Here is a 24587-nt window from a genome sequence, read left to right on the forward strand (position 1 = left end):
AGTACCAGTACTCTTAAACTGGTATTCGTAGCTCCAGCTTGAAGACTTCCTTATATTGCAAATTTGCCTCTTCATTCTTGTTATTGCTCTTTGATTTTGTGTGTTTGCATATACTCTCCTCCTAGTCACAGTGACTGAATTCATTCCCATGCAAACAGAAAAGGTCTTAAGTGGGATTGAGTGGTGCTTATGCTTTATGCTTTGCTGCTCTGTCAGACTGGATTTTGCTCACTGATAGAAAGAAATAATTAAGTCAATTCATTATGGACACAATTCTCCCAGTTCTCTGTGATGGATCATGTCTCCAATATGCTACTTTCAGAACAGGACTGTGCTTGAGGCCAGTGCAAACCAGAATAAAGGCAAAATTATTTCTGCAGCATTTTTGAACTGGGGTAACATGTAAACGCTAGTATTGTCTTTTTAATCTCTGTGGAAATGCACAGTGGCCACTCTTAAAAGTTATCAGTTTTTCTTATATAGTAAATAGACTGGTGGTATTAAATACTCTTCATGCAAATATTCAAGATATAATGGTTTCAGCCTATTATTTACAGTGTTACTCTCAAAATTCCCAGTAGAGGAAATGTCTTTTCTTTTTTCTCTCTCTACATGCAAATCTTGCAGGAATAGATGTGAATATTTTAGAACTACTTGCAAGGGATGTTAATTAATTGGTGTGCCTTAGTATTTAATTCATGTCACATACAAAAGTACTCAATTTTTTAGGTAATAATATGGCACAAGTTAATTATGGTTAGAAATGTAGTACAACACATACTTGTATTACTTCCTCCTTCATTTCAGCCAGGGAGACCAAACTTTTTTGCTGTCCCTTAAGCGAGAAATGGTGGATTTAGTACACAGAGTTGTAAATATTGGCAACAATGAGAAACAAATGACACTTTGGTTGCACACTGTTCTATTACTATTATGATCTTGCCTTTGAACAACTATGTCATGTTTCTTCACAAGGTGGATCAGGAGAATAATTCTCACATCCTTCTTAGTGTTTGCTGGCACTCTGCAGCTGTGTGGCTGCATCTTGTTTAGCAAGTGGCTTTGCCGTAGCAGAATTGCATTTATTGCACAGATCTCTCATTGCTAGGAGACTTTCTTCCACAGCTTTTGCAAACACAGCTGAGGAGGTTTCTTTACATTCTTTAAAGCTTGAGATGCAGAATAATATATGCTCTGGCTGAGGGTTATAACATGCCCCATATCCATTGGGCACCACAGGCCCGTAGCAGCAGAACATTTCCATAGTAGTTGGAACCTGGTTGTGGGGAGAAGGGAAGGAGTGATCTCTGATTAATCAGGGGACCTGAAATCAGCTGGTTAGGAATGAGGAAAAAGATAAACAAATGCTAAACAAATGCTACAAATGCTGGTAATGTGGTGAATCCCCCCCTTATGGAGTATCACTGGCTTCAGAAGTCCAGACCCGGAACTCATTTACCTTGGCAGGTAAAAGCTGATCTCAGTATAGAATTTGGTTGCTCTGTTTGTTTGGTATCATTTAAAAACTGCTGTCATTTGAAGTAGCTAGAATGCATTTCTTTGGTCAATTTATATAGATATTGAAAAGCTATTATAAGCTTTGTTACAGATAGATAGGAATTTTGTGTAATTCTCATACACAAAATTATGGTACATAAAACTTCTCTGAGGTTTTTAATTTCTTAAGGTTATCCTAAGGTTATGTTAAACTTGTAATGTGAGCACTGCATTAAATTATAGAAATTAGTACTGTCCATTTCTAATAATAGTTTATAATTGGGATCATGTATAAAAACATTTTAATGCATCTTGGTGCTATATTTCTATTACACCCCAGTTTAATCATGGCATAATAAGGCAGTGAAACACTTTCTACTGCAGAAAATAAAAGATGTGTTAGAAATCTATATGTTTCAGACTTTGTGTACATGGGCCTTCACAAACGACATTTGGCTTTTTAATGGTGTAGAACAAGCCATCAGTCCTGCTAATAGAGCCATAGAATTGTCAGATAAATTTGCTGTGCAACAGCCGAAGGCCATAAAGCTATTCAGAAGCACTCTTTGCTCATGGATAGTTTCTTGGAGAATTTATGTAGTAGTGTGTTGGTCACATTCACTCATGTCTGAAAGCCTGCAAACATTATGACAAGATCAAATTACTTATTAAGGTTTTATGCTGTAGCATGATTTTATAACTCTCTTTTGTTGCAGAGTTCCAATCTGTGCAGTTGGGTTAGTGTTTCAGTTAATGAATTCATACATAGATTCCTTCTTTCATTAGGACTGCTACTACATGCAATGAAACATTTAATTTTTAGGCTGTATGCCATAAGGATTCTTCCTTATTCAGAACATTAAATGTAGGAAGTGTTGACTCTTAGAGTATCTTTGAATGTGCGAATAGCTGTAAATCCGTAAATATCTGTACGTGTCTGAAATGTCTGTAAATCTAAGTTGCACGTCTGCCTGGGTTGCAGTCTTACAGTGAATAACTGAAGGCTCTCAAAGATTTCAACACAGCTACTTTTAAGAGTAAAATATCCTCATGGCTCTCGGCTTCTTGTTTCTCAGAGTGGCAGCTCATTGGCTTGTGGCTGTACTGTCACTTCCCACTGGAGCTGTCACCTTGGGGAAGGAGGAGAAGAAAGGGAATGGGAACACACGTAGTTTGGAAAATGAGGAAACTCTGAGCCCTCAAGTGAATTTTACTGAGTTTGTTTGTGTGCATTTCCAGAATTTCCAGGAAGGGCTCTGGAATGTTGCAAATGTAGTGATAACTTCATTCAGTATTCACTGTGCTGATGTTGCTGATTTAGTGTGCTGATGGACTAGAAGTGAACTAAAAATGTGGAGCAATTTGCAGGCTTCTTGATGGTACCACTTTTGTTTGTTTTACTTCTTTACATTGTTTTCACGGTGAGCCACAAGGTCTGGCAGAACACAAATGAATTAGCCTTTGCTTAGCAAGACCAATGAACAGGAGAGAGAACTCACCTGGCTGGTTGAGAGGATGAATCGATTGCTTGTCAAGTATGTCTCATCCGTAAATATCTCTGGCAGTTCCTTGAAGTGTTCCCGTGCCACCTCTCTGAGCCCTAGCAGGTGATTGTCTATTGCCATTCCTGTAATAGCCTGTGTACAGTGTGATAGGACAACAGCATTTAACTGAGTTTGGAGACATTTTTTGGACTGTTACTCCCTAGTTTTCTGGTCAGAGTTGATGAACTTGGTTAGGGTGATGTAATGCCTGTAATGTTCAGATATTACTCTGAGTATGTACTTTGCAGAGGATCAGTAACTAGAAATTCATGTGGTGCTCTGAAGATGTAAAAATTAGAAAGGCAACGGTCTTGGGATGTACTGTATGATGATGTTATCTGGGTGTTTCTCATCTCTCAGAGCTGAATGTCCTGGGCTGGGCTTCCAAGGGTGCTGAGGGGAGCATAGGGGACACCAGAAATTTCTCAGCACGTTTTGGAATTTTCTGCTCATCATTAGGGTTATATTTTAAGATAGAAGGCTCCAAGACAGCTCCAAACTGGAATACATTAATCTTTCATTGCCTTGCTACTTGCATGTCACTCTGGCAGTTAAAGCATGTGTCATTCCACAGAATCTAGATTCAAAGATCTGGTAGGTGTCCACAACAGATTTAACAGTGCTTACAGAATAACAGACAGATTTGCCAGTGATCCTTCACAGATCTGTTAGCATATCCCACTGCTTGGGAAGACTGGGGTTGAGGATATAGAATGCCACTGAAATTTAATTGACTGCCAAAATATCCAATTTCTTCCCTCATTCCCTGTGTTGGCTCCATTGCAGAGCTGGAATATCTCACTACTTTGGCCTTCACTCCAATGAGACAACTGGGAACAGTGAGTGTAGGACAGCATAGTTGGATGGTAGCATAGTTGGGGTACCAAGGGTCTAGGGTCAAACTAAACAGGGTTTAACAAAGGAGAATAAAGTTCTTGACAAGCAAGAGGCCCTCAGCAGTCTCTACTCGCTGTCCTGCTCGCCCATGTCTCTGCTCACCATGATCCCCAATGCAGAACCAGCCATGCTTGCCCCCTGATTCTGCTCTTGAATGTCCCCAGTTCCCTCTCCTGTCTCAGGATCGTAGGCAAGGTGATAGGAAGCACGTGTGGGGGGTTGGCAACAGTGGCACACTGGTGGCTGGCTGGCCGGGTCGCAAGAACTGCTGCTGAGCCTGCACTGAGGCTTTCTGCCAGCAGCTTGCCCTGCTTGTGTCTCTGCTCTGTCCAGCTCCCTAATAGCTGTAGACTTAAGGGATTTATTCACTTTAGGATCTTTGCCTTGCTAGCAAACGTGATTGAAGATGGCTAACGGGATCAAAAATGAGCAGTGGGAGATTGGCAGACAGGATAGTTACAGAGTTTAGTTTCTTTAGGAAACCAAATCAAAATTTGTTCCAACCAGGTAGGAATTGCCTCAGGTAATACCTGCACCTAAAATCCTTCAGTCTAGGTTTGTTCTTGCTGGTGAAAGCACTGATTTTGTGGACTGAGCTGTAGCTCATCCCTGATCCAGACAGATAGGAAGAGAATGCTGAACCTGGGACATTGTACTGCACTGAGAGCAGAACTGATATCCCCGTGGCACAGGATCCTTGTAACAAGGGAAACAAGTAGCCTGAGAAAAGGCAGGATTTAAAAAAGAGCACAAGCTTGGTTTTCCTCTTAAGGATTAAAAAAAAAAAGAAAATTAAAGAAAAACACAAGTGTGCTTTTCCTCTCACAGGGAAAATATCTTTAACCACTGGTAACTGCCTGAAGCAGGGGTTTGGGAGTGCACAGAATCTTATTTGGGTTATGAAGGGCTAGCACCCATTGGAAAGGGGGCTATTTGTTCATCAGCCCACACAGAGCAAGGATGCTTGCAGAAAGGTGGCATACATCAGGGCTGTGCTTACGTTCTTCTTCCCATACAGGGAAACCAACTTGATAATCAAAGGAAATATTTTGCTATCACACAAGATTTATAAGGCTGTTAGCAATGACATTTTTGCAACATAGATCAATGTCATGTCTGAAGAGAGGCCGAGACAGGCTAACGAAATAAACTGTGAGTCAACGCATAGGAAAAAACTGTGCTAAATTGAATTTTAGAGCTCCACATTTAAGATAGCAATGCTACTAGTAAGCCTTAACAAGGGGAAATAAAATCAGTAAATTGCTTTTTGTTTTATGAAGTAGATTTTTTTTTTCTTGTTTTTCCTAGGAGCTATTACATTTCAGTCTGTTGCACACAATTTAGTCAGACCATCTAAGTCTTACCCACAGTTTAAAGGCACAACAATTACATTCTGCTATTCTGAGAAAGAAGGGGAAGCTTGTTGAGTAGAAATACCTGGAGAGCTTTTTGAATTTAAAAATAAATTATTTTTCCAATGGCAGATTTAATATTTTCCCATGATCTACACTGAGGCTGAATTTTATAACAGTTTCTGGATCTCAAATGACTTGGAGCTTGGAGGGGAGATTTTTTTTTTTCCTTTATTTTTCTTTTGTTGTTGTTGTTGGTTGGTTTTTTAAGACATATACAGAAATTTCATTGGTTATGACCTAGTAGACCTACAGTACGTTGTCCTCATTGTGAGGTTACCCTGAGATGGTTCAGGTGAGACAGTTGCCCTGAGATAAGACTTCCCTTCACTGTACAGATTACGTGGAATATCAGTTTCTAAGACGTGGGTTCTCAGAACAAGTCTTGAAACACAGAATTGATTTTCTTCCCTGCTTCTTTTGTTTCACAGTTTTAGGCACAGATCCTGCCTGAAAGCAACACTTTGCTTCTCCAATGCTCTGAGTTTACCTTTGAAACCACCTCTGAAAGTGAATGATTTCTTGAGTATTATGAATATCTAAACAGTACTCAACAATGTGGGCTTATTAGGCAATAGTCTGAGGTAAAATCATAGGTAAAAAATTCACTTATCATAGCTGGTTATTAACATTTATTAATTTCATGAGTGCTATGACTAAGTTGTTTATAGAATAAGTCTGTGCTTTGTCTTGACACAGTGGGATGTACCGCATTACTCAGGCTGAATGGTCTCATTTGTAATCAAGAGAAAATGAGTTGTATTTGATACTAAACTGATTTCTTCACTGGAGGACATCTCTTTCTTTAATTATACACTGCACTCGGGTCTTTAAAACAGGACTTACTATAATAATTCCCTCATTGCTAATGACCGTTATTAGAAATGGCACTTTGGAATACCAGAATACACTTTCCAGAATACCAGTCCATCTCAGAATCAAGTCCCAGATAGGGACCTCTCTCCTCTAGTGAAGAGAAATATAAGAAAATGCATAGATGGTCGGTTTTAGGGCAAAAATTGTTCCTGATGTGTTACAACTGTCTCAAGATTATCTGCAATGATATAGCTTATGGGTCTAAACACTTGTAAATTTGGGGGATCTGAATTTTGCTGCTGGAACTTTATTTTTCCTGCGTGTTACATAGCAGTTAAATTGGGTGCTTTAAGCCTTGCATACTTCCCATCTCTGATGAGGCTTTTTGCTTTTCATACCCCATTGAGCACCTCACTGCCCCTTTGCTTGGCTACCTTCATGGCCAACATTTCGTGCTGATCACAGAGCACAAAAAATAAAGACTTGTTTCACCAGTATTTATAAAAAAAAAAAAGAAAAATCCCTTTATGAAATTTGGATTGCAAGCTCTTTAAGATGGAGGCCATTTGTGAATTGTTAATTTGTACAACTCCAAGGTTTGTGCAATCCCAGTTTGTGGTTGGGACTCCTAATAATGACACAGATATAAATCATAAATGTGTCACAGATGCACATTCGCTGGGAGTAGGTTGGATACAGAGTGTCATGTCCCATGACAGTGCTAGATAAGAGAGCTAATGCCAGAGAGTCATGGTCTTTCCACTAATGTCTAATGAATATTTTGTTATCTTGCTTTTGAGGGAGTATTTTTTAAGGTGAGGGTAGTTGAATATGGCTATTTTGGCCATTGGAAATGTTCATAAGGATGACGTGGCAGATACTTTCCTATTTGGAGGTGCCGACATTTTTCTAGTGCTAAAATCATGATTGTGTCTTCATACTTTTCTTGAAAAAGCCAAGTAGTTCTTATTCCAACAGGTAGAAGGTTTTACTCACCAGAATAGAGTAATTAGTCTGAGCTGTAATTGCATCCTTAAATCTCTGCATCTTCTCAGAATCCTATTGAGGTAATCAAAAAAAAAATATATTATTAAGTTCTCAAAGAAATAGCATCTTCCATCAACTAACCAACAGCCAAACCACAAGCACTCTCAAATGTCCTTTGCTCCTGCCTCAGGTGTAAGTACTTATAACTGAAAAGCTCTTGCCTTGTTGTGCAAGAGCTGAACAGGTTTATTGGTTGTGGTTTGTAGTTCCTTTTGTGAATTCCTTCCATGGATTCTGGGGGTGTAGATTATTACCAGTTGAATCACTCCATTTGAAATAGGGAAAATGTTTGCCTAGTGTAATTCAGCGTTTTCAAAAAAGACAGCCAGTGCATCTTCTCCAGAATGGTTTATCTGGACAATGACAGTGATATTAATGAAAGCCATTATTGATATTTTACTAGCCAGTCAAAAAATTACTTCCATGTGTGAAAGGGCATCTAGAATTTTCCAAGGCTGCTCTACCTTCCACAGGTGCCTCACACTTCAGATAACAAGGTAGTAAATTTTGACTCCTGTCAAATGGCAGCCTTTTATATTAAGGGAACCATCCTAAGAAGTGCTGCCCTGCTGTACATCAAGTCCCACACTGCAACCATGGGAGACCCTGAAACAGCCAGAAATGTCTGGGTCTCCAGATAAACAGGAGACCTTCAGCTCCTATGGACGATGAATGATCTTTTGAACAAAGAATTCATTTTAGAAGCAAGTCAAGGTCACCATCAGGGACCTTCAAAATACAGTCTGATATTTTTTCACAGGGCTAGATCTAGGACTTAGTTCCCTTATACAGATTAAATTACCAAAGGCAGTCTTTAAATCTGATTAATTTACAGCTATTCAAGCAATCTCTCTAGTGTCAGTAGCTGCTGCTTTTAAAGCAAGTGTCAAATGCATGAGATATTTCTCCTGCTAAAGAATCAATCTGACTCAATCAATCTTTGGTGACTCTTCAAGCTATGGTTTGAAGATATTTTTCATTAGCATCAGAAGGAAAATGGTTTTAAATGTTATTTGAATTAATGGCTATTAACAAAAAAATATTTTGGGGAGTTCAAGGCTGCTTAAAGCAAGTGATGGAGCTCTTTGTCTAAAAAATAGAAATAACCCCCTAACGTTCAGCAGCGATGTGACTTAAGGAAATCACCTTGGAATAGGGTTGTATTAATTTTGTTTCTAATGTTTTTGTGATAATTATATATATAGTTTTGAACTGAAAGACAAAGATGTTCACATCAAAACAAAGATTTCTAAATGCCTCTTTGAAAGAACAATCCCAGACCAGTGTGAATGTCCTTTGTTATCTCTCAGTGGACAAGAAGCCAGGGAAACTATCAGTGTATTGGTTTGCATTATGATGGTAGGTTTTCCAGGGGGAATGAAACCATTTTTCTCCCTATTTGCTACTGCCAGGGCAGGCAGTGGACAGATATGGGGGCTGAGACTGAGCTCAGTGTAGGCACACATGGCACTCCTTGGCGTGCTGTGAAAGGGGAGCACAACCTCAGATTTGGGTGGTGAAATCATGAGCAATGCTAAAGCTTTGGGACTGCAAAACGTAGTAAGTATTGGAATATAAAAGGAAGGGACTATTGGAAGGAATAAGGAGGATGCGTTGAAACGGTATGTGAGGAGCAGGCTGGCTCCTCCCAGGAGTGCAGTCAATCTGCTGCAAAGTGCGTTGGGGCTGGGGCTGTGCTGAGCACACATGTGGAGAGAAAGGTGTGCACAGACAACAGTAGCTTCTAATGAAATATGATCAAGAACAATCTTGTCAGACAGTTCACTGATAGCAAATAACATCAGCCTCTTCTTGTCCTCTGTATGGTAGTCACTATTATGTGTAATAGGATGGTCATAATCTGCTATGAATTACCCACTCAGCACAGGGAATTACTGTTTTTTGAGTTATCATTTTACCGTGGAATTTGAGTCTTGTCCATCAGGAGCTAAATGCTAGGCTCCTAACCTTAAAGAGACTGAAGAAGCAGTGGCTGAACAGAGCACTTTTCTGGGCAAATTTTCATCATCCTCCGGGACATTACAGCTTGGTTTATCATATTTCATTAATTTACACCTAATCTACACCCCAGCAATGCATCTAGCAACGCTATGCTGAATTCTAAAGAACAGCCATGTGGGCTGTTGCCACTGGAGTGGGCTTACTGTGAAAAATAATCTATATTGTGGAAACGTTTTGCATCTAAACAGCCACCTGGAAATTCCCTGTACGGCAGCGAAGTGCAGTGGGTGGAAGTGGCACAGAGAGAGGCATTGAGGGAGGCTCTCCAGGGACGATGTGGGGACAGTGCACAATGCTGTTTGTGCAGCTATACTCTCAGCTGTACCTCTCTGCATTCCCATCTACTCTGTACAGTACTCATGCTTCTGGAAACAGATGGTGGCACCTCAAAGCAAGGCAATTTTAATTTTTCTTTTTGCAGTATGATATCAGGACAGTTTGGAGAGTTGCTTGATCAGCTTGATGGAGTTTTTCATTATTAAGGTTCAGCTCCCTTGACGATACTATAAAACTAACTCTGGTAGAAACATACCTTTAAAACAAAAAAGATCATCCAGGACATATCCACCTTATCCAGAAATCAAAGCATGGGAATTACGTCACTTCACACATTTTAGTCTGCAGCAGAGCTAACTACTGCAGGGGACCTGCCAGGCAATTCCCCTGGTGTGGCAGTACAATGGTCCTGAACTTTGCATGTTCAGCCTAGGTCTCTCCAGGGAGCTGAATTTGGATCTGATGACAGAACGTTCATAAGACAGCACTAAATCTGAAATCAAACGTTTTGTTTCTTATAATGTCGTGTTTAGGTACCTTTGAATCTTTTGGATGCTTAAATAAAAACAAGGGAATATTTATATTTAGCTTAATGGTTGGTTTGTACAAAAAGCAAAATCCTGTGAGGCTTGCTACCCTGCCCCATGCCTTTATGTTCTCAGTTAACAGTTAAAAAATGAGAAACTGGGGACAATGGAGCTATTATTTACTCAGTGTATTGGCAAAGAAGACCAACATACCGATACAGCTGTCTTGTCATCAGTCATTACTTTCACAAAAGCAAATGCTTCTGAGGTAGAAGACCTGATATTGTCCACCCGGCCCTCATCAAATCGGCGTAGGGAAGCACTTTCATAGGTCGGGACAAGTCTCCTGTGGCATCTGAAAGAAGGAAGTAAGAAAAGCAAAGAATAATTATTTTCAAGGGGTCATAAAGACTAAGAGAAATATAGGCTTGGTACATTTTATTGTTACAGCCACGCTTTTTGCACAGTATTCATCTGATAGAATTCTATAAGAAATTTAAAAAAGATCGATGCCCACTCCCTTCTAATATGAGGAGCCACATACAGCTGTGTATGTTTTAGTTATGCCTTGCAAGTAAAAAATGACTCGCTGTGTAGAAACAAGGCTAGTAAAACTAAAATTTACAGAAAGATCTCAAGGAATGTTTTATTTGTACTGCATCATAAAATAATTGTGTAATTAATCATTTATTTATGGGCTTGAAATACGTTTTATTTAAAATAACAAAAAATACACTCTGTGAGTGAATGAAAAGAAGAAAACTGAAAAGGATATTAGTACTATTCGTGAGCTGAAATGAAAACCCACATAGCAATAAGAACAGAGTGTGAAGACTGTTGTTTAATTTGGGTCCAGGTGTATGGCCACTATTCCTTGCTTCAGGAGACCTAGTGTGTCTTCCAGTCGAAGCAGGGGGTCTCAGAATGTAACTAAGGCTTTTGTTGCAAACACAGGATTTATATCATGGCTGGAATCCAGATAAAAATCTTGGACCAGGTAATTTTTGAAGTTTGATTAATGGAATATGCAAAAAATGGATGTTTAACACATGTTAATGGAATACATGAAATAAGTTGGGCACCTCTGGTTTTGACTGGATAAAGACCACGTCAGGTTTTAATTTGACGTGACACAGAATTGTTTGGGAATAGGCTGTTCTGCAGGAAACCATGCAATCAATCTCTAGTCTGGAGTTCTGGCAAACTAGAAAGGAGATTTTGACTTTGGTAATACCGTGGAAATTAGAGGACATTACCAAATCTTGGGATGTCTGTGAAGAAGGAGGCAGCAGTAGCTACTGTCCTGTGTAGGAACTCTGATCTGATATGCTGCTGTGGAATTCTCCCCTGTGAATGCTTTTCACCCTGCAGTGCAGGAGATGCCTGTGTGGTGAGTTCAGGGTTACTGCCACGTCCTTCCCAAGCTACCCACAGTGGCAAGGGAGTGTTTCTGCCCCAGGGACTTGGACTCCTATAGCTGCTGCTGCTACAGACAACCCCACTACTCCCTCCCACAGCCCCTCACCCTCTTCTCTTTGCCAAGGGCAGGGACAGCTGTGGGGAGGGTACTGGCTGGTAATGGCATGTGTGGGACACAGGGATGATGAGCAAGAAGAGGGAAAGGGAACAAAGAAAATGAGTAATCTGAGAACTGGATGTCCATTTCTGTCTTGTCTGTCCTACAGCCATTAGGCATGATCACTCATTTCCATGCAGGATGGACTCTCTTTTAAAAAACCACTACCCTTTTGTACCTTGTTCCTATGATCTGAATTAACCTTACCTGTAGAATGCCAGCTGAAGTGCTACTTGAATGTAGGCATCTGGGCTAACCTTTTGTTTCTTAATAAATTCCTTTCCATAGTGCTCAAACTTGTAGGCAATAAAATCCAGATTTTCCACTATCCTGGAAAACAAGCAGAAGCAGTTACTCCAGGGGGAGATGCAAGAATCTTATAGAATCATTAAGGCTGGAAAAGAACTAGCCTTTGTAGGAGCAATATGAATGTAAACAAATTACATTCCTGAATTCAAATTATTTATTTAAACCAGTTGTATTCTACTGTCCCCCCCTATGTATCCCTGTTGCCCTGGCTTCAGATTTAATAAGCTCAAACACGTAAAGGACAAAAACAGAGGATCTGCATTGTTTGCATCCTGTGAAAATAGGACTAAAACTGTTTCTTTTCTGGTGGTTTTTAGCATTCCTAATATTTACAGGGGAGGAAAACAATGGTAATGCAATTCCTGAATGCAGTGAAGTAGCTCCAGCCCACAAAGAGATGCTAGGTATGTCCAGGCTGGGAAGATGAGGAGGAGCGGGAGGGCAGGAAGCCCTCTAGGAGGAAACCCATGCCTGCACACCGTGTGCTGTGTAGTTCCCAGCTTGCAGTCACTGTTGAGAAAAATGAGGCATCTGTTCTACCTTTGGAGTTTTTCTGCTGATGATGCCAAATGTGTCTGAATTTCAGGGGAACATTTCCATCTTAGTCTCCGTGGAGCAGGAAGCTCGCTCACTGAATCAGCTCGTACTAATTTCTTGGAATTTTCTTTCCTGTTAGTATGTGAGACAGAAATCGTTAAGGTCACAGGATTAATCTCTCTGTTCAACACTGCTTTTTTGGCAAGTGAATCACTGGTTTCCAATAGTTTTATGGGTCTTAGGGCATCAGGGGGAATTTTCCACTGGCAGAGGCTTCCCCAGGGGCTGGAGTGGGTATAAAAGCTGTACTGAAAGGGAACTCACACGTGCTTGAGCAAGTATTCAGTGCACTGCACCATGACGATGCCGTCGAACGGGGAATGTTCACACACGGTGCCGCAGACTCCGTCTCTTCCTACCACAAACTAAACAAGGAAAAGAACAGGTGCAAGATATACAGGGAATAAATCGTGTTCTGGCCAAGTTACTCATGATGGAAAACTAACTAAAAGAGATGTTATTATTCTCCTGTGGTTTTCTCATTGCTCATATCAGGATCTTCTTTGCCTTACAGGGCAGTGGGTGACTTACTGGCCTGTCACAGGAGACTTTCTTGTCCTGTTAAAGGCATTGCATGGAATCTTTTTCTTGCTGCTATTTTGGACTGTGAGTCCTGTGAGAATGTAAATTTTAGGAATTCCTATGGGAGTCTGAAAATTTGATGTAGCATTTTTCTTTATGGTACAGAAAACCCATCAATAGAAAGACAGGCCAGGGTTCTCCTTCCACATTTGGGAGAAGTGCAACATCTAGATCTGGGAAATCCACAGGGTCCCATTTTATTACAAAGCTCATCCTTATTTGATAGCTTTCCCATAGCTTATTTTTAAGCTTTTTTTTTGAGGTGTTTTCTTAATTTCCTTCTTACTTGTCTTCATTCTTTATTTCATTGTGTACATGTGGCATAGCTGGTGACAACCCACTGCACTCTGATTCTGTGATACAGCCATGCAGTTGGTTGTTTCTGCATCTCAAACAAAAGCAGATGTCTAGGACAATACTGCAACTTGTCTCACATGTTTCCTGTCCTTTTTCTGCATTTCCCCCCACACTTCTTTTGAAGTATATTTAGCTGGACTTCTCTCCCTCAGCTCACTCTGTGCATTTGCATCACACACATGCCTCCTGCCTTCCTGCTTTCCGTGAGGTTTTCACTGAGAGTGTGTGTGTGCATGATGCAAAAGGTTCACCTGGACATTTTGTGATGCCTTACTGCAAAGGTGAAGAAGAATATGGAGAGAAAGAACAAGTTCCACTGTGAGAATGGCTTCCTACATAATATGTGTATGCATGGAAGAGCATGGGATCTTATTTCCCTAAGAATTTCTCTTCACTTTTAAACTGCTGGCCTGAATATATCTGGGCAGATGAAGCTCTTCCTTATACTATGCAATTTTATTTGCTTTCTGTTACCTTATAATAGTAAACAAAAAGAAATCTTGTTTACTCTCATCTGCTTGAAACATCTCAACAAGAGACCCTGCAAATAACAGGATTCTAACTAAAGACAAATTATTTCTTCTTCCAAAATGCAGCACTGGAGTCTGCTAATAATGTCATTTGCAGTGGCATAAATCGGGAATGATTACTGAAATGTATTTTCACTGGGGTAGGTCAGTGGAAGTGATATTGTTTTAGGGGTTTCTCTTTTCATGTTACTGTTCTTAGATATGGCAAGAGCAACAAGCATTACGCAAGCCATCTATCAGTCAGGGGTTTTTTCAATTTTTCATGAGGTGTCAACATTGTTGACAGTTGGAGATTAATACATTGCTTCATCCTGGCTCTATTGCAAAGTGTGAAAATAACCGTGAGACACTTTCAAATATGACAATCAAAATCTGATTGGGAAAAAGGCTGGAGAAGTCAATACTTTCAGGAAAGCCTCAACAAGGATGCCATTAAATGAGTAAACAGTCTGTTAAGCGAGGACTTAAACACATGCTAAATTGTAGTATTTGTAGGATGTCAGGAAAATGTGTAAGAAGAGAAAACAGAGGAAAAATATTGTGCTTTTCTTTTTCGTTCTGGGATGCCAGGCCAGCAATTTTATTTCATTTGATTGAGTGTAATAAAATTGCATTCTGCTTTCCTTTTTATATCAGATGTCTACCTACCCCCATGTCTGTGTATCTGTCTTACCTCCTCAAGTGCACAGGGCAGCTTCAGAAAATGTGAAAGTGCATTTGTGTTGGGGAATGCCTTGGCACTGCCAGCAAGGCAGTCTGTCTGCCTCCCCCTGCCCTGAAAGGACCAGCCTTGCTCACACCAACCCTGCAAAACCAAATGCTGACATCACCTTCCCCTCTTTCTCCCACTTGATTTTAAGTGGTCCCTGTCACAAGGCAATGGGAGTCCCTTGCCACGTGCAAGCAACATCCTCGTGTACTGTAAGGATTTTTACCTGCATGGGTTTGTCGTACCAGCGATTGGCCCCGTTTTTATGGTAGCCTCCTCCGTGCAGCAGCTGCAATGCCATGTTTGTATCATTGAGTTCCACCCCACTGGGGCTGTCCAGGCACACCAGGCATATGCACCGTTCAATCATGTCCAGAGAGTCGCGGTTAGTGGAGTCTGGGGAGAAAAAGAGGGAAATGTTCACATCCTCTTGCCTCCAAGTGCAGGACTGGCTGGGGAGCCCTGCTGCCTTGGACAGCGTTGGAGATCTGCAGTGAGCTGGTGTTTGCAGAGCTCTCTCCACAGCAGATTGTCTCAGGGCAAGGAAATGTTACACCAAGGCATTAATTCATGTGTTAACTTTTGTAATATCTCTGCGTATCTTTCACATGATTCAATAATATCCACTTTCTTTCTCTGCCTTTCATTTCCTGAAGTAATTATATTACAAAATAGATCTATTTTACTCTTAAAGCCAGCAATGTTTACTTATTTTATATGTAACAGTTAGAGAGGACAGGTGGAAAATAGAAAATTTCAGAGCTCACACTTGCTGCAGTATTCTGCTCTGGAACAGCAGGGCTTGTACTGGTTTTGTGCTGTTCTCCCATTGAAACCCCATGTTGTTTTTGTGTTATTGTATTAAAACCCTCTTCTCTCTCCTGTCCCTGGTCATTAGCCTATATTGCCTACCTCACATGAGGAAAATATCTGTGGGTGAGGTTGTGAGGTTTAGTTTTTGAACATGATTTTGCCAAAGCCATGGGCTGCCACATTCCACTTCCCTCCTGTCACTAGTGAACTGCTGAATAAAATGGGGTTTTTCTGGATCTCTTACTGTTTATTTTCCCTGTCCTGACACTCTTGCTTATAGAGTTGGACTACTGAGACTATTTTTACTTTGTCCTCAGTGTGTTCCTCCTTATTCGTGGTGTATTTACGTGGATTTTTTTCTCAGATTCTTTATCTAACTCAAAAATATTACAAAGTTTAAGAGTTTGTTTGCATCTGAGGACCAGTTTGAAGCATAGAAAATTTCTGATTGTGAGCACTTAATACAGCTCTTTGAAAATATAAAAGTGTGGAACATATAACAAGAACTTGTTTTATTTAGAAGCATATAACGTTATTAATTGCTATTAAATGGTTGTTAACAAGATCAAAGGAAAAAGGGCTTTCAAATGTGAGTTTAGAATTCCTTCCATTCTTAACAGATCAACTTTCATCTACTGGTTTTGCTAGATTTTGGTGTAAATGATTTTTGTTTCAGGACGTTCTTAACTAGAGATGTGAATTTAGATTGATCAAAACTTCTTTCAAGTTTGTGCTGAGTTCAACAAGTCTCTGCTCAATTCAGGAGATGATTTCAGCTGAAAGAATGGAAAAAAATATTTAAAATTAAACAATTCTGATTTGCATTTGAAATACAAGGAGCCATTTCAATATGTGCATGTTTTTAAAGTTTGCACATATGAAAAGTAGATTGATCCTCTGAAAAAACAGCATTTTTCAAATTAAGAAAAAGATGCACCTTCCTAGAAGGAGTAACATAGGTTACTGAGGAGCTAGAAATATAACAGATGCTTGTTATCATCCAGGTTCATTCTCTAGATGCCTTGTAGTAAAAAAGAGCTAAAACATGCAAGAAATTAAAAAGGTGTCAGGAGAGGGAGAAGCAAGTGATAGCAGTGACTGAGAAGGGAGAGGGGGAGCTGTGGCCTTTTGCAGGTTATGGTAAGATACTGTCTGCTGCTGTTTGGCAGCTCCTGTGAGGGAAGATTAGCAGCCATGGGACCAAGTGACAGGGATGGTAAGCCTGGCTCCTTGCAGGCTGCGTGGGGATCTGGTGGAGTGAAGATTGTTGTCTTCCCTTGCCCACAGAAGCAGAATCCTAGGGAAGGCACCTGGAGTGCCTGCCAGCTCCTACAGACACTTGAGCCAGGAGATTGCATTTGATGGGGCATATTAAGCTTTCTGCCAATGATCACCCTACATGTGAAACACTGGCATCCCTACAAAGTGTCTTCAAAAGCATTCATAAACTTCATAAGGAAGAAGCCATGTCCTTGTCCTCTTGACTGTAAAGCTCTTTTAGTATCTCCCATTGCAGGGCTGACCATAACTGTGGTATTTTTTTCATTGATGGTCTGGGTTTGTTGATGCAAAGGCTGAAAAGATCCTTGTGAATGGAAGCTGCCTGGTATACATCAGCTTCTGGTGTTTGCAGAGAGGCACCTTCAAGAAAAAACAGCTTGGATAGTGATTTACAAACTGTTGCCAGCTTGCTCAGCATTCTGCTTTACATTGTTTGATAGGTTTATATATATTTCATTGTGGCTGCTACCCACACATCTCTGACAGATACGAAGCCCTTATTCTGACATATGGCTTCAGGGTATCTGGAGTGTAGGTATTAGAGTGAATAAATTTAAGCTCTGCTAGAAACAGAAAAGTAGGGGAAAGATGGCCTTACAGAAGGAAACAGACATGTCTAGAGAGCTGATCAAACACTGAAAAAATTATCCTGTGAAGCAGGCAATAAATTGCAGAAGAACTCATGAACCATGACAAGAGCTGAAACAGAGAAGTGTGAGAACAAGCCTAAAGCCCTGCATGACTTTTCTTGTCCTTCTGCCTTTCTTATGCACAATTGCATTGAATTGGCCAGTTGGCTGTTGGTTAGTTGGGGTTTTTGGTTTTAGTTTTAAAAAGGAAAAGACAGTACTGAACCAAATTCAGGTATAGTATGCATGGAACTGCAGCCCTGGTAGCAGTAAGAATTCACTTCCTCTGCTTAGGAAGAGTGAGTTAGTTCTGCAGCCTGAAGGCAGTTACATTACTGAGTGTGTTTATAAATCATTGATAGCTGGGATTATTACAATATCTTTGAAATCTTCTCACCTAGAAGACCTATTATCTATTTTCAGGTCTGTGCAGGCCCATGGATATCTCTCCTTCATAGCCTCTGCAAAGCACTGTAATAGGTCCTCTCTGTCCCACAGCATCCTCTCTTGCCCTGCCCAGAACAGAACAGCTGTGGAGGGACCCCTTTCACTTCACATTGCTTCATAGGGTGCTATATGGTGATATTTGCTAGTGCAGGATCTGGGTTTTTTCAGCTGCATGACTGAGTTGGTTTGCTTCCTGATTAAAATGAATATTTTGGCATATGCCAGGCCATCTAAAAACACTATAGAGATGGTTCTGCTAGTTTTTGTTGATTCTCCCCGCCCCCCAATGATGCAGGTTTACAAGATGATTTTGCAGCAGGTTTCAAGGCATTCACTGTTTTACTTAAAAGCGTGACGTGCAAACAAATGATTAGGTGTTTACCTGAGTTTTCATTAAAATAAGGAAAGGAAGAGAAGGGGAAGAGCTAAAGATGAGACTGGTGTTACATAATATTGCTGAAATAATGGCCAGGACTCTGTGTGTGTGTGTGTGTGTGTGTGTGTTTATCTATACTAAGTTTTTATAAGCACAGAAAACACTTGAACAAGAGAAGGGAAATCTTCCTTGGGATGGTAAACATACTTTGAGACTATTGAGACTATTGGCAACTCTTCTATATTCCAGGGCATTGGTAAACCAGCAATATTTTCTGTAGCACTGCTGAACTGGAGATAAAGAGATGAGTTAGCATTATCTTCAGGAAGGAAAAGTAAATACTTTGGACATGTAAAATGGCAAAAAGAGGGTGTTTAGCTTCTCAATAAAATACATTAGGCATGGTGTGATAAAGATCACTAACCCCACCCTTTATTTTCAACAGTTTCAAAGTTTGACATTCAAGTCCAGAATCTGAGACAACTAAATGCTGCCTGTTGGAAGAGAGAGAGAGAATTGTCCCCAAATAATAACTGGTGTTGTCTTTCCTAGATACTTACTTAAGATTTGGTTGCATCAGCTGTGGTACCTTCTCCATTTGCTAGAGTGAGTACACAGCCAGATTCAGCAGGTGCTTAACTTGTAGATGCCTTTGTTAGATAAGATCAAAAATGTCTGACAGTTGTCAAAAGCTAAGAGAATGCATCATTCCTACTGGTAAATGCATTCCTACTGCAAAATGGATATGAAGAAAGAGACAAATCACAAAATCTGATGTGATGTAATGTAATTTATGCAATGAAAAACAGAGAATGGAGTGAGAGTTATTACATGGCATTAACACATAAACATACACAGCCAAAGGGTCAAGCTGTATCTGCTACTCCCCTGGTAACACACATTTGAACACTTGCACATACTGAGTTTCCTGCTGCTGCAAAAATTCAGCAGGAATGTTGCACATTCAGTCCTATGTTTGCTGTGACGTTCACTCCCAGCAGAGAAAGGCAATGATGGTGAGAAGGAAGAGGAGGAAGATGATGAAGAAGAGAAAGCTGGGATGGTTGCTGCTAACCTTTCATAAGGGTGGTCCTGGCCTCTGCCCACTCTGTTCTTCCATCTGTTGTCAGCAGGCCAATTGGAGGCAGCATTTCCTCTTCATTCTCTGCCATTTTGGCTATCTTTTGTAATTGAGTGAAAAGATCTCCCTCACTGAGACGGCGGAAATTAATGACAACATCCAAAACAAAAAACTGCAAAAAAATTACAGAAGTCAGAAGAACAGTCAGACTTTTTGTGGTCCAACATTTTGCTGTTGCCTGGGTAGGTGCTGAGATGCTGAAGTCCTGCCTGGAGAGGCAGGCAGTGGAGCACAAAACCACTGGGGACTGTCCCAGGGCTCACCCTTCCTGTGTTTTAACACCAGTGTAATACCAGTTGCTACAGGAGACTTACATTGTGTATTGGACTCAAAAAACAAAATGCTATTTGAATAAGCTCAGAAAAACATGAAGAGATAAAACCAGGAAATATGTAAATAATTATTATGATATTATTTGTTTAAAAATAACCTAGACAACTGAGAGAACTTCCTACTGGGATGAAAAATGGGACTTCCTGGAAAAGGGACCACTAGAATCTACCCCTTCATTCCAAGAGGGCCTGCAGGCATGACTCCAGTACTGCAAATAGTCAGGCTGGGCTATAAGGTACTCTGCCCAGCCAATATACTCTGCAATATATCTCCAATATACAGGTTGGGGCAGATTCACTGTAATGCTTCAGTATTTCTGCGTGCACCTCTGATAACTTCTTCAGGCACAGCTTAGGCCCCCCTACAGGGTGTATATGCCATTCACATACATATCATGGTGATATATATGCCATTCACATATATATCATGGTGATATATATGCCATTATATTGTGTGCCAATACTTGACTGCCCAGAGAAGTGCATTTCCAGCAAACGCACTCTAAGCAGGTACTTTTTCTCAGCAGTTTCATCTCTGTGTATTAAACATTTTTGTTTAAAAGAGAGAGCAAATGAATTCTGCCACGTTCCTACTTTCTGCATCACTGTTCTTGGAACATAATGTGGGCCAAGGACGAAAATGCTGCAGAAGCATCTTTTGGAAATTCTGACTGCAAATGCTTGGTAAGAAGTGAGCTCATACATAGCATGCTAATTGCATTTCTGAACAGAGATTAGATTAGGCTCTTCTGGAGTGAAATTAAACAAATTAAGAAATATAGAAAGGTATAAAAAAAGAAACTCTTTTACCTGATTGTTACAAGCAACAATGATGTGTTCTGGTTCTGGCATTACATTGCTTTTCTGGGCCACGAGGGTATCTTTGGTAGGTCCTGGAAGGCGATAGGAAGAAAAGAGTCCATAGTATTGCTTCATACAGAGAGGATGACCAGACAGCTGTCCACGAGAAAAATCAGCAGGTAAAGCATGGCTGCAGAAAGAGAAGGAGAAAAACAAAGCCAGAGGAAAAGAGGGGAGAGAGGGGAGAGAGAGACAGAAGGGAAAAGAAATCTAATCTGTCCTTTGTTCTGTTACAATTAGATCAGGTATAACACAAATTGAATAATAAAATGAGATTACAGTATAAGGGAAATAGATGAATTCCCATACCAAAGTTAAATACATCATTCCTGGCAGCTTCATGCATATTCATTAAGCAATTGCATTATGATCTAGTGGAAATGGAAAGAATAGCAGGTCACAAGCAGCTTTGGAATGCGCGTAGGAAGCCTGCCTAGATGGGATCCTGGAAATTTGGCAGGACGGAAGTCAGCAGAACAGCTGGAAAAGACACAGCACCTTGAAGAAAGGTACCAATGAAATTCCCTGCAAATCACAGCAACCTTGTGCTGTGCAGCATTGCTAGAAAGCGTTTGAGAGGACCTTGTTTGATGAACAGGAATCACTTGGGCAATACGGAGGGAATTTCTGTTTTCCACAGATCCTTGATTTCGTACTAATTCTTACTTAAACCTAGGGGGTATTATGCATTGAAAATCTATTCCTTTTGGTTTGGAAGGCATATGAAAACAACATCTAAAAGGCTCCTTTAGTGGCCATAAAAAAAAAGTGATATCACAGTTATGATTATGGATTGTAAAATACCCCACTGATGCTGCAGAAGGAAATAATAGTGCTGTTGGTTGGGAGAGGCTGCAGAGACCACAGGAGGAAGAAGATCTTGTGGTACAGAGGCTTTCCCTCAGCAAAAGAGGAGTACACTTCTAGCTTGCAGAGAGGGGCAGGGTCAAAGAAGCAGGCAAGGAGGGTTGCTGTCATAGAGCTGATACGGGGTAGTGTCTTATGCTATTTTATCTTGTTTAACCGTGTCTTTAGAACTGTTGCAGTTCTGAACCAAGGATATGCACTTTAGTTCCCAGTTCTCAAACTTTCTGTATCACTTATTTCCTCATAAATGTGCTTAATGTTTTTGTTCCCTATCAGCAAAACAGGGTCATTGGTGTTCTCCCACATTTTGCATAATGCAGAAATCCCCTTACGCTTAACCACACTTCAAGAGCATCTGTGATGATAGAAAACAGTGGGATAGCATAGTAGGTTATATAGAAGACAATCTGTACTTATAGCAGTTAAGAAAGGTGTTATTAACTCCAACCGATGGCACCAGCAAATCTTGTACTCATTTATACGTCTGTGTAAGATCCTACAACTCTTTTATATTAGCAAGGTAGCCTTTCTTTGAAGTGGAATATCTGCATAGTTAAAGCTAAACACCTGGGTTTGGGCTGAAATATTGTACATCTGCATGTGGGATGATCCAAGAGGGGAGAGCAGTACACTTGCTGGTACAAGTCCTTAACAACAAGGAACTGAAAATGTTACAGTTATGGTGTTCTCATAGTTACACAGTGATAATCAAACAGAAATAATAAATGAGGATACAGTAGTGAGAATTTCAGTGGCTACTGATTTAGACAAGCAAATCTGACCACAGGAGTCTTTGGCTCCAGAGTAGTGAGGTCAAAACAGTAAGAATTCAAATTGTTCTTTGTTTGAGCAATGTGGTTCCTTTATTCTCATCTCAGATGCTGTCACATAAAGATGCAACTCCAGCAGTATGCAGTAGTACTTCACAGCACACCAGTGCTGGTGTATGCAGTCGCATGGGATATCTTGGACAGAAGCATGTGTCCTTAAATAAGTAGCTCTGCTATACTTTCTGAGTAGCTGTCAGACTTCTGAAGTGAAACATCAAACACCTTATTTCTTTATCTTATTCATAGATGACAGGAACTTTATTGTTTGAATTCCTCATCCAAATAAGCACTGGTTAAAGCATATCACATAGTCTTCTTGTATTTCCAGACAAGAAAATTATCTGTTCTCGACTATAGTGTGGTCTGTGTTGTGCTTGGCTCTCCACTGTTCCTATTCTTCAGGGAGTGGTGGTTTCAGCAGTAAACTTGGAACATACTAGCTGAAGCTAAGAATTGCTATGTAAATATTATGAGTTACCTCATACATAACTTGAAGAATCCTGTATTTCCCCTGTGTTTATATACAGAAAGTAACAATTGCATAAGTAACTTACTTCAACTAGCTACTGAGCCGGCCTGTCAGTGGTGAGGCTTCTTCCCCTAAATGTGTTATTTCTCCGTGGGGAGGGAGGATTGGTGTTCTAAATGCAGAGTGCAGGACGTGGAAGGGGTGCAGCGCCCTGGCAGGTAGAGAGTGCCAGCAAAGGTGTGCAGGCTGTGTACCCACAGTGCTGCTGCTCTTTGGGCGTGGAGAGCACAGATTTCCTCTGGTGCTCTCAATAACTGTTAGGCAGATCGTGCCTGCCCTTTTGGGCTGCCCTGTGCCTGCTAGACTGATGACTACCAGCCATCAAAAAGTATCCCTCTTCAACCTGTTATATTGCAGTAATAAAGGAGAAAGTGCATAAAAAATTGCTGAAGCCCTCACCCTGAAGCATGCTGGAGCCCCAGCCCTTCCAAATCATGGGGGGGTGCAATACAGCCCAATTTTGTATTGAGAGCACCTTTGAATCAGAAGCCCTGTGGGTACTCAAGCAGCAGCTCTCCTTCCAAGCTACTTACGTGTCCAGTAAAGCTTTGTAGTCTTGCACTCCTGAAATGAGATTGGCGGCAAACCTGCAAGTGGCAGATAGAAGTGACATCAGTCTTTTGTCATTTGGCAACACTGGGCTGTTTCTGAGAGACAGAGGAATGATTGATGACACAGCATAAGGGGAGCAAGTCTTCTGGCTTGGCAAGAAGAGTTCCCTGCCCCCACCCAAAGCCTAAATTTAATTCATGTCAAGAGAAATATGAAATCCTAGAAACAGCCCCTTCAAATGGTTAAACAGATCACAGGAGGAAGCCTGAAAGCATTTATTTAGAGAATGGGAACAGAGGCTGAATATTTATTAGAATCCTTTACATGGGTTTCAGTATCAATACTCATAAGCTGTCCAATTTATTAGAGTACTTCCTGTCCTAAGCAGATATTCTTTTTGCAGAGCTGAGGACAGGTGTATTATTTCCTGACATTGACCATTTGCACTGTGTCAGAATGGGAGGCTCTGAGAAAAATATTTCCTTGTTAAAGCACGTGCAGTAGAAAATGCAAAGGGGAGGTTTTTTGAAAGCTGTGTGCACGATAAATTTAGTCAGTAATGAATGGAAGCATTTATAGTTATGTTTAAACTAAAGTAAAAAGATGCATTAGCTGTCTACACAAAATGTTAAAATAATGCATATTGGTTTCAAGGTTCTGGCTGTTTTATAATAGCATAAATTCACATGCAGTTAATTATTTCAGTAATGAGCAGCTAGAGAGTGCTAAAAGCAAAGAGGAAAATTGCACTATATGAAGGTAGATTTGATCTGCTTTGCTGTTTTAAAAGGAGAAAGTGTTTTGGCAAAGGCTGAAGAATGGAACCCTGTTTTAAGGGTGTCTGGAGAGGTATATTCTGTGCTTGGCTACGTGCTTAGCTTTTCACTTTTTAAATGATAGTAATTGCCCACAGTAGCTCAAAGGAGAAAGATCAGTTCAGGGCTGGGAATTATGGGCCTGAAGGAAGCAGTGTTCTTGGAGAAGAATGATTTCTGAATTCTTATTCTTAGATCCCCTGTGTTTCTGGTGCCCTTTTGGGCATCTGAAAGGTACTATGTAATGCCAGCGTGGCCTTTTCAGTTTGCAGGGTGGCTACAAGTCACAGTGATGGCATGTTAAAGATTATTTTCCTTCAAACTATGTGGCAGAAATTAGTATTTATTTTTTTTTCCTCACAAAGTGGTTTACTTGGATTACATACAATAAAAAGCTTTGCAAATATTCCTTAAAA

The 24587-nt window shown here is 40.5% G+C and overlaps 1 protein-coding gene across 3 annotated transcripts in view; it reads right to left on the minus strand.

Annotated features, from left to right (window-relative positions):
* Positions 1 to 905: 905 nt before the first annotated feature.
* Positions 906 to 24587, minus strand: part of CHAT (choline O-acetyltransferase) — a 32101-nt gene continuing 8419 nt past the window's right edge. For all 3 annotated transcript variants that reach the window (XM_027895935.1, XM_027895934.1, XM_027895936.1), the window contains exons 5-15: positions 23338 to 23391; positions 20528 to 20708; positions 19320 to 19497; positions 14925 to 15094; positions 12785 to 12885; positions 12464 to 12592; positions 11822 to 11944; positions 10252 to 10393; positions 7163 to 7225; positions 2997 to 3134; positions 906 to 1276 (exon numbers count right to left, since the gene is read on the minus strand). In XM_027895935.1, coding sequence (XP_027751736.1) covers positions 1007 to 1276; positions 2997 to 3134; positions 7163 to 7225; positions 10252 to 10393; positions 11822 to 11944; positions 12464 to 12592; positions 12785 to 12885; positions 14925 to 15094; positions 19320 to 19497; positions 20528 to 20708; positions 23338 to 23391 — 1549 coding nt within the window. In that variant the 3' untranslated portion in view covers positions 906 to 1006. The remainder of the gene's footprint in view (positions 1277 to 2996; positions 3135 to 7162; positions 7226 to 10251; positions 10394 to 11821; positions 11945 to 12463; positions 12593 to 12784; positions 12886 to 14924; positions 15095 to 19319; positions 19498 to 20527; positions 20709 to 23337; positions 23392 to 24587) is intronic.

Source organism: Empidonax traillii, unplaced genomic scaffold (genome assembly GCF_003031625.1).
Source record: "Empidonax traillii isolate 1590-97213 ecotype Southwest subspecies unplaced genomic scaffold, ASM303162v1 scaffold475:size860808, whole genome shotgun sequence".
Lineage (NCBI taxonomy): Eukaryota > Metazoa > Chordata > Aves > Passeriformes > Tyrannidae > Empidonax > Empidonax traillii.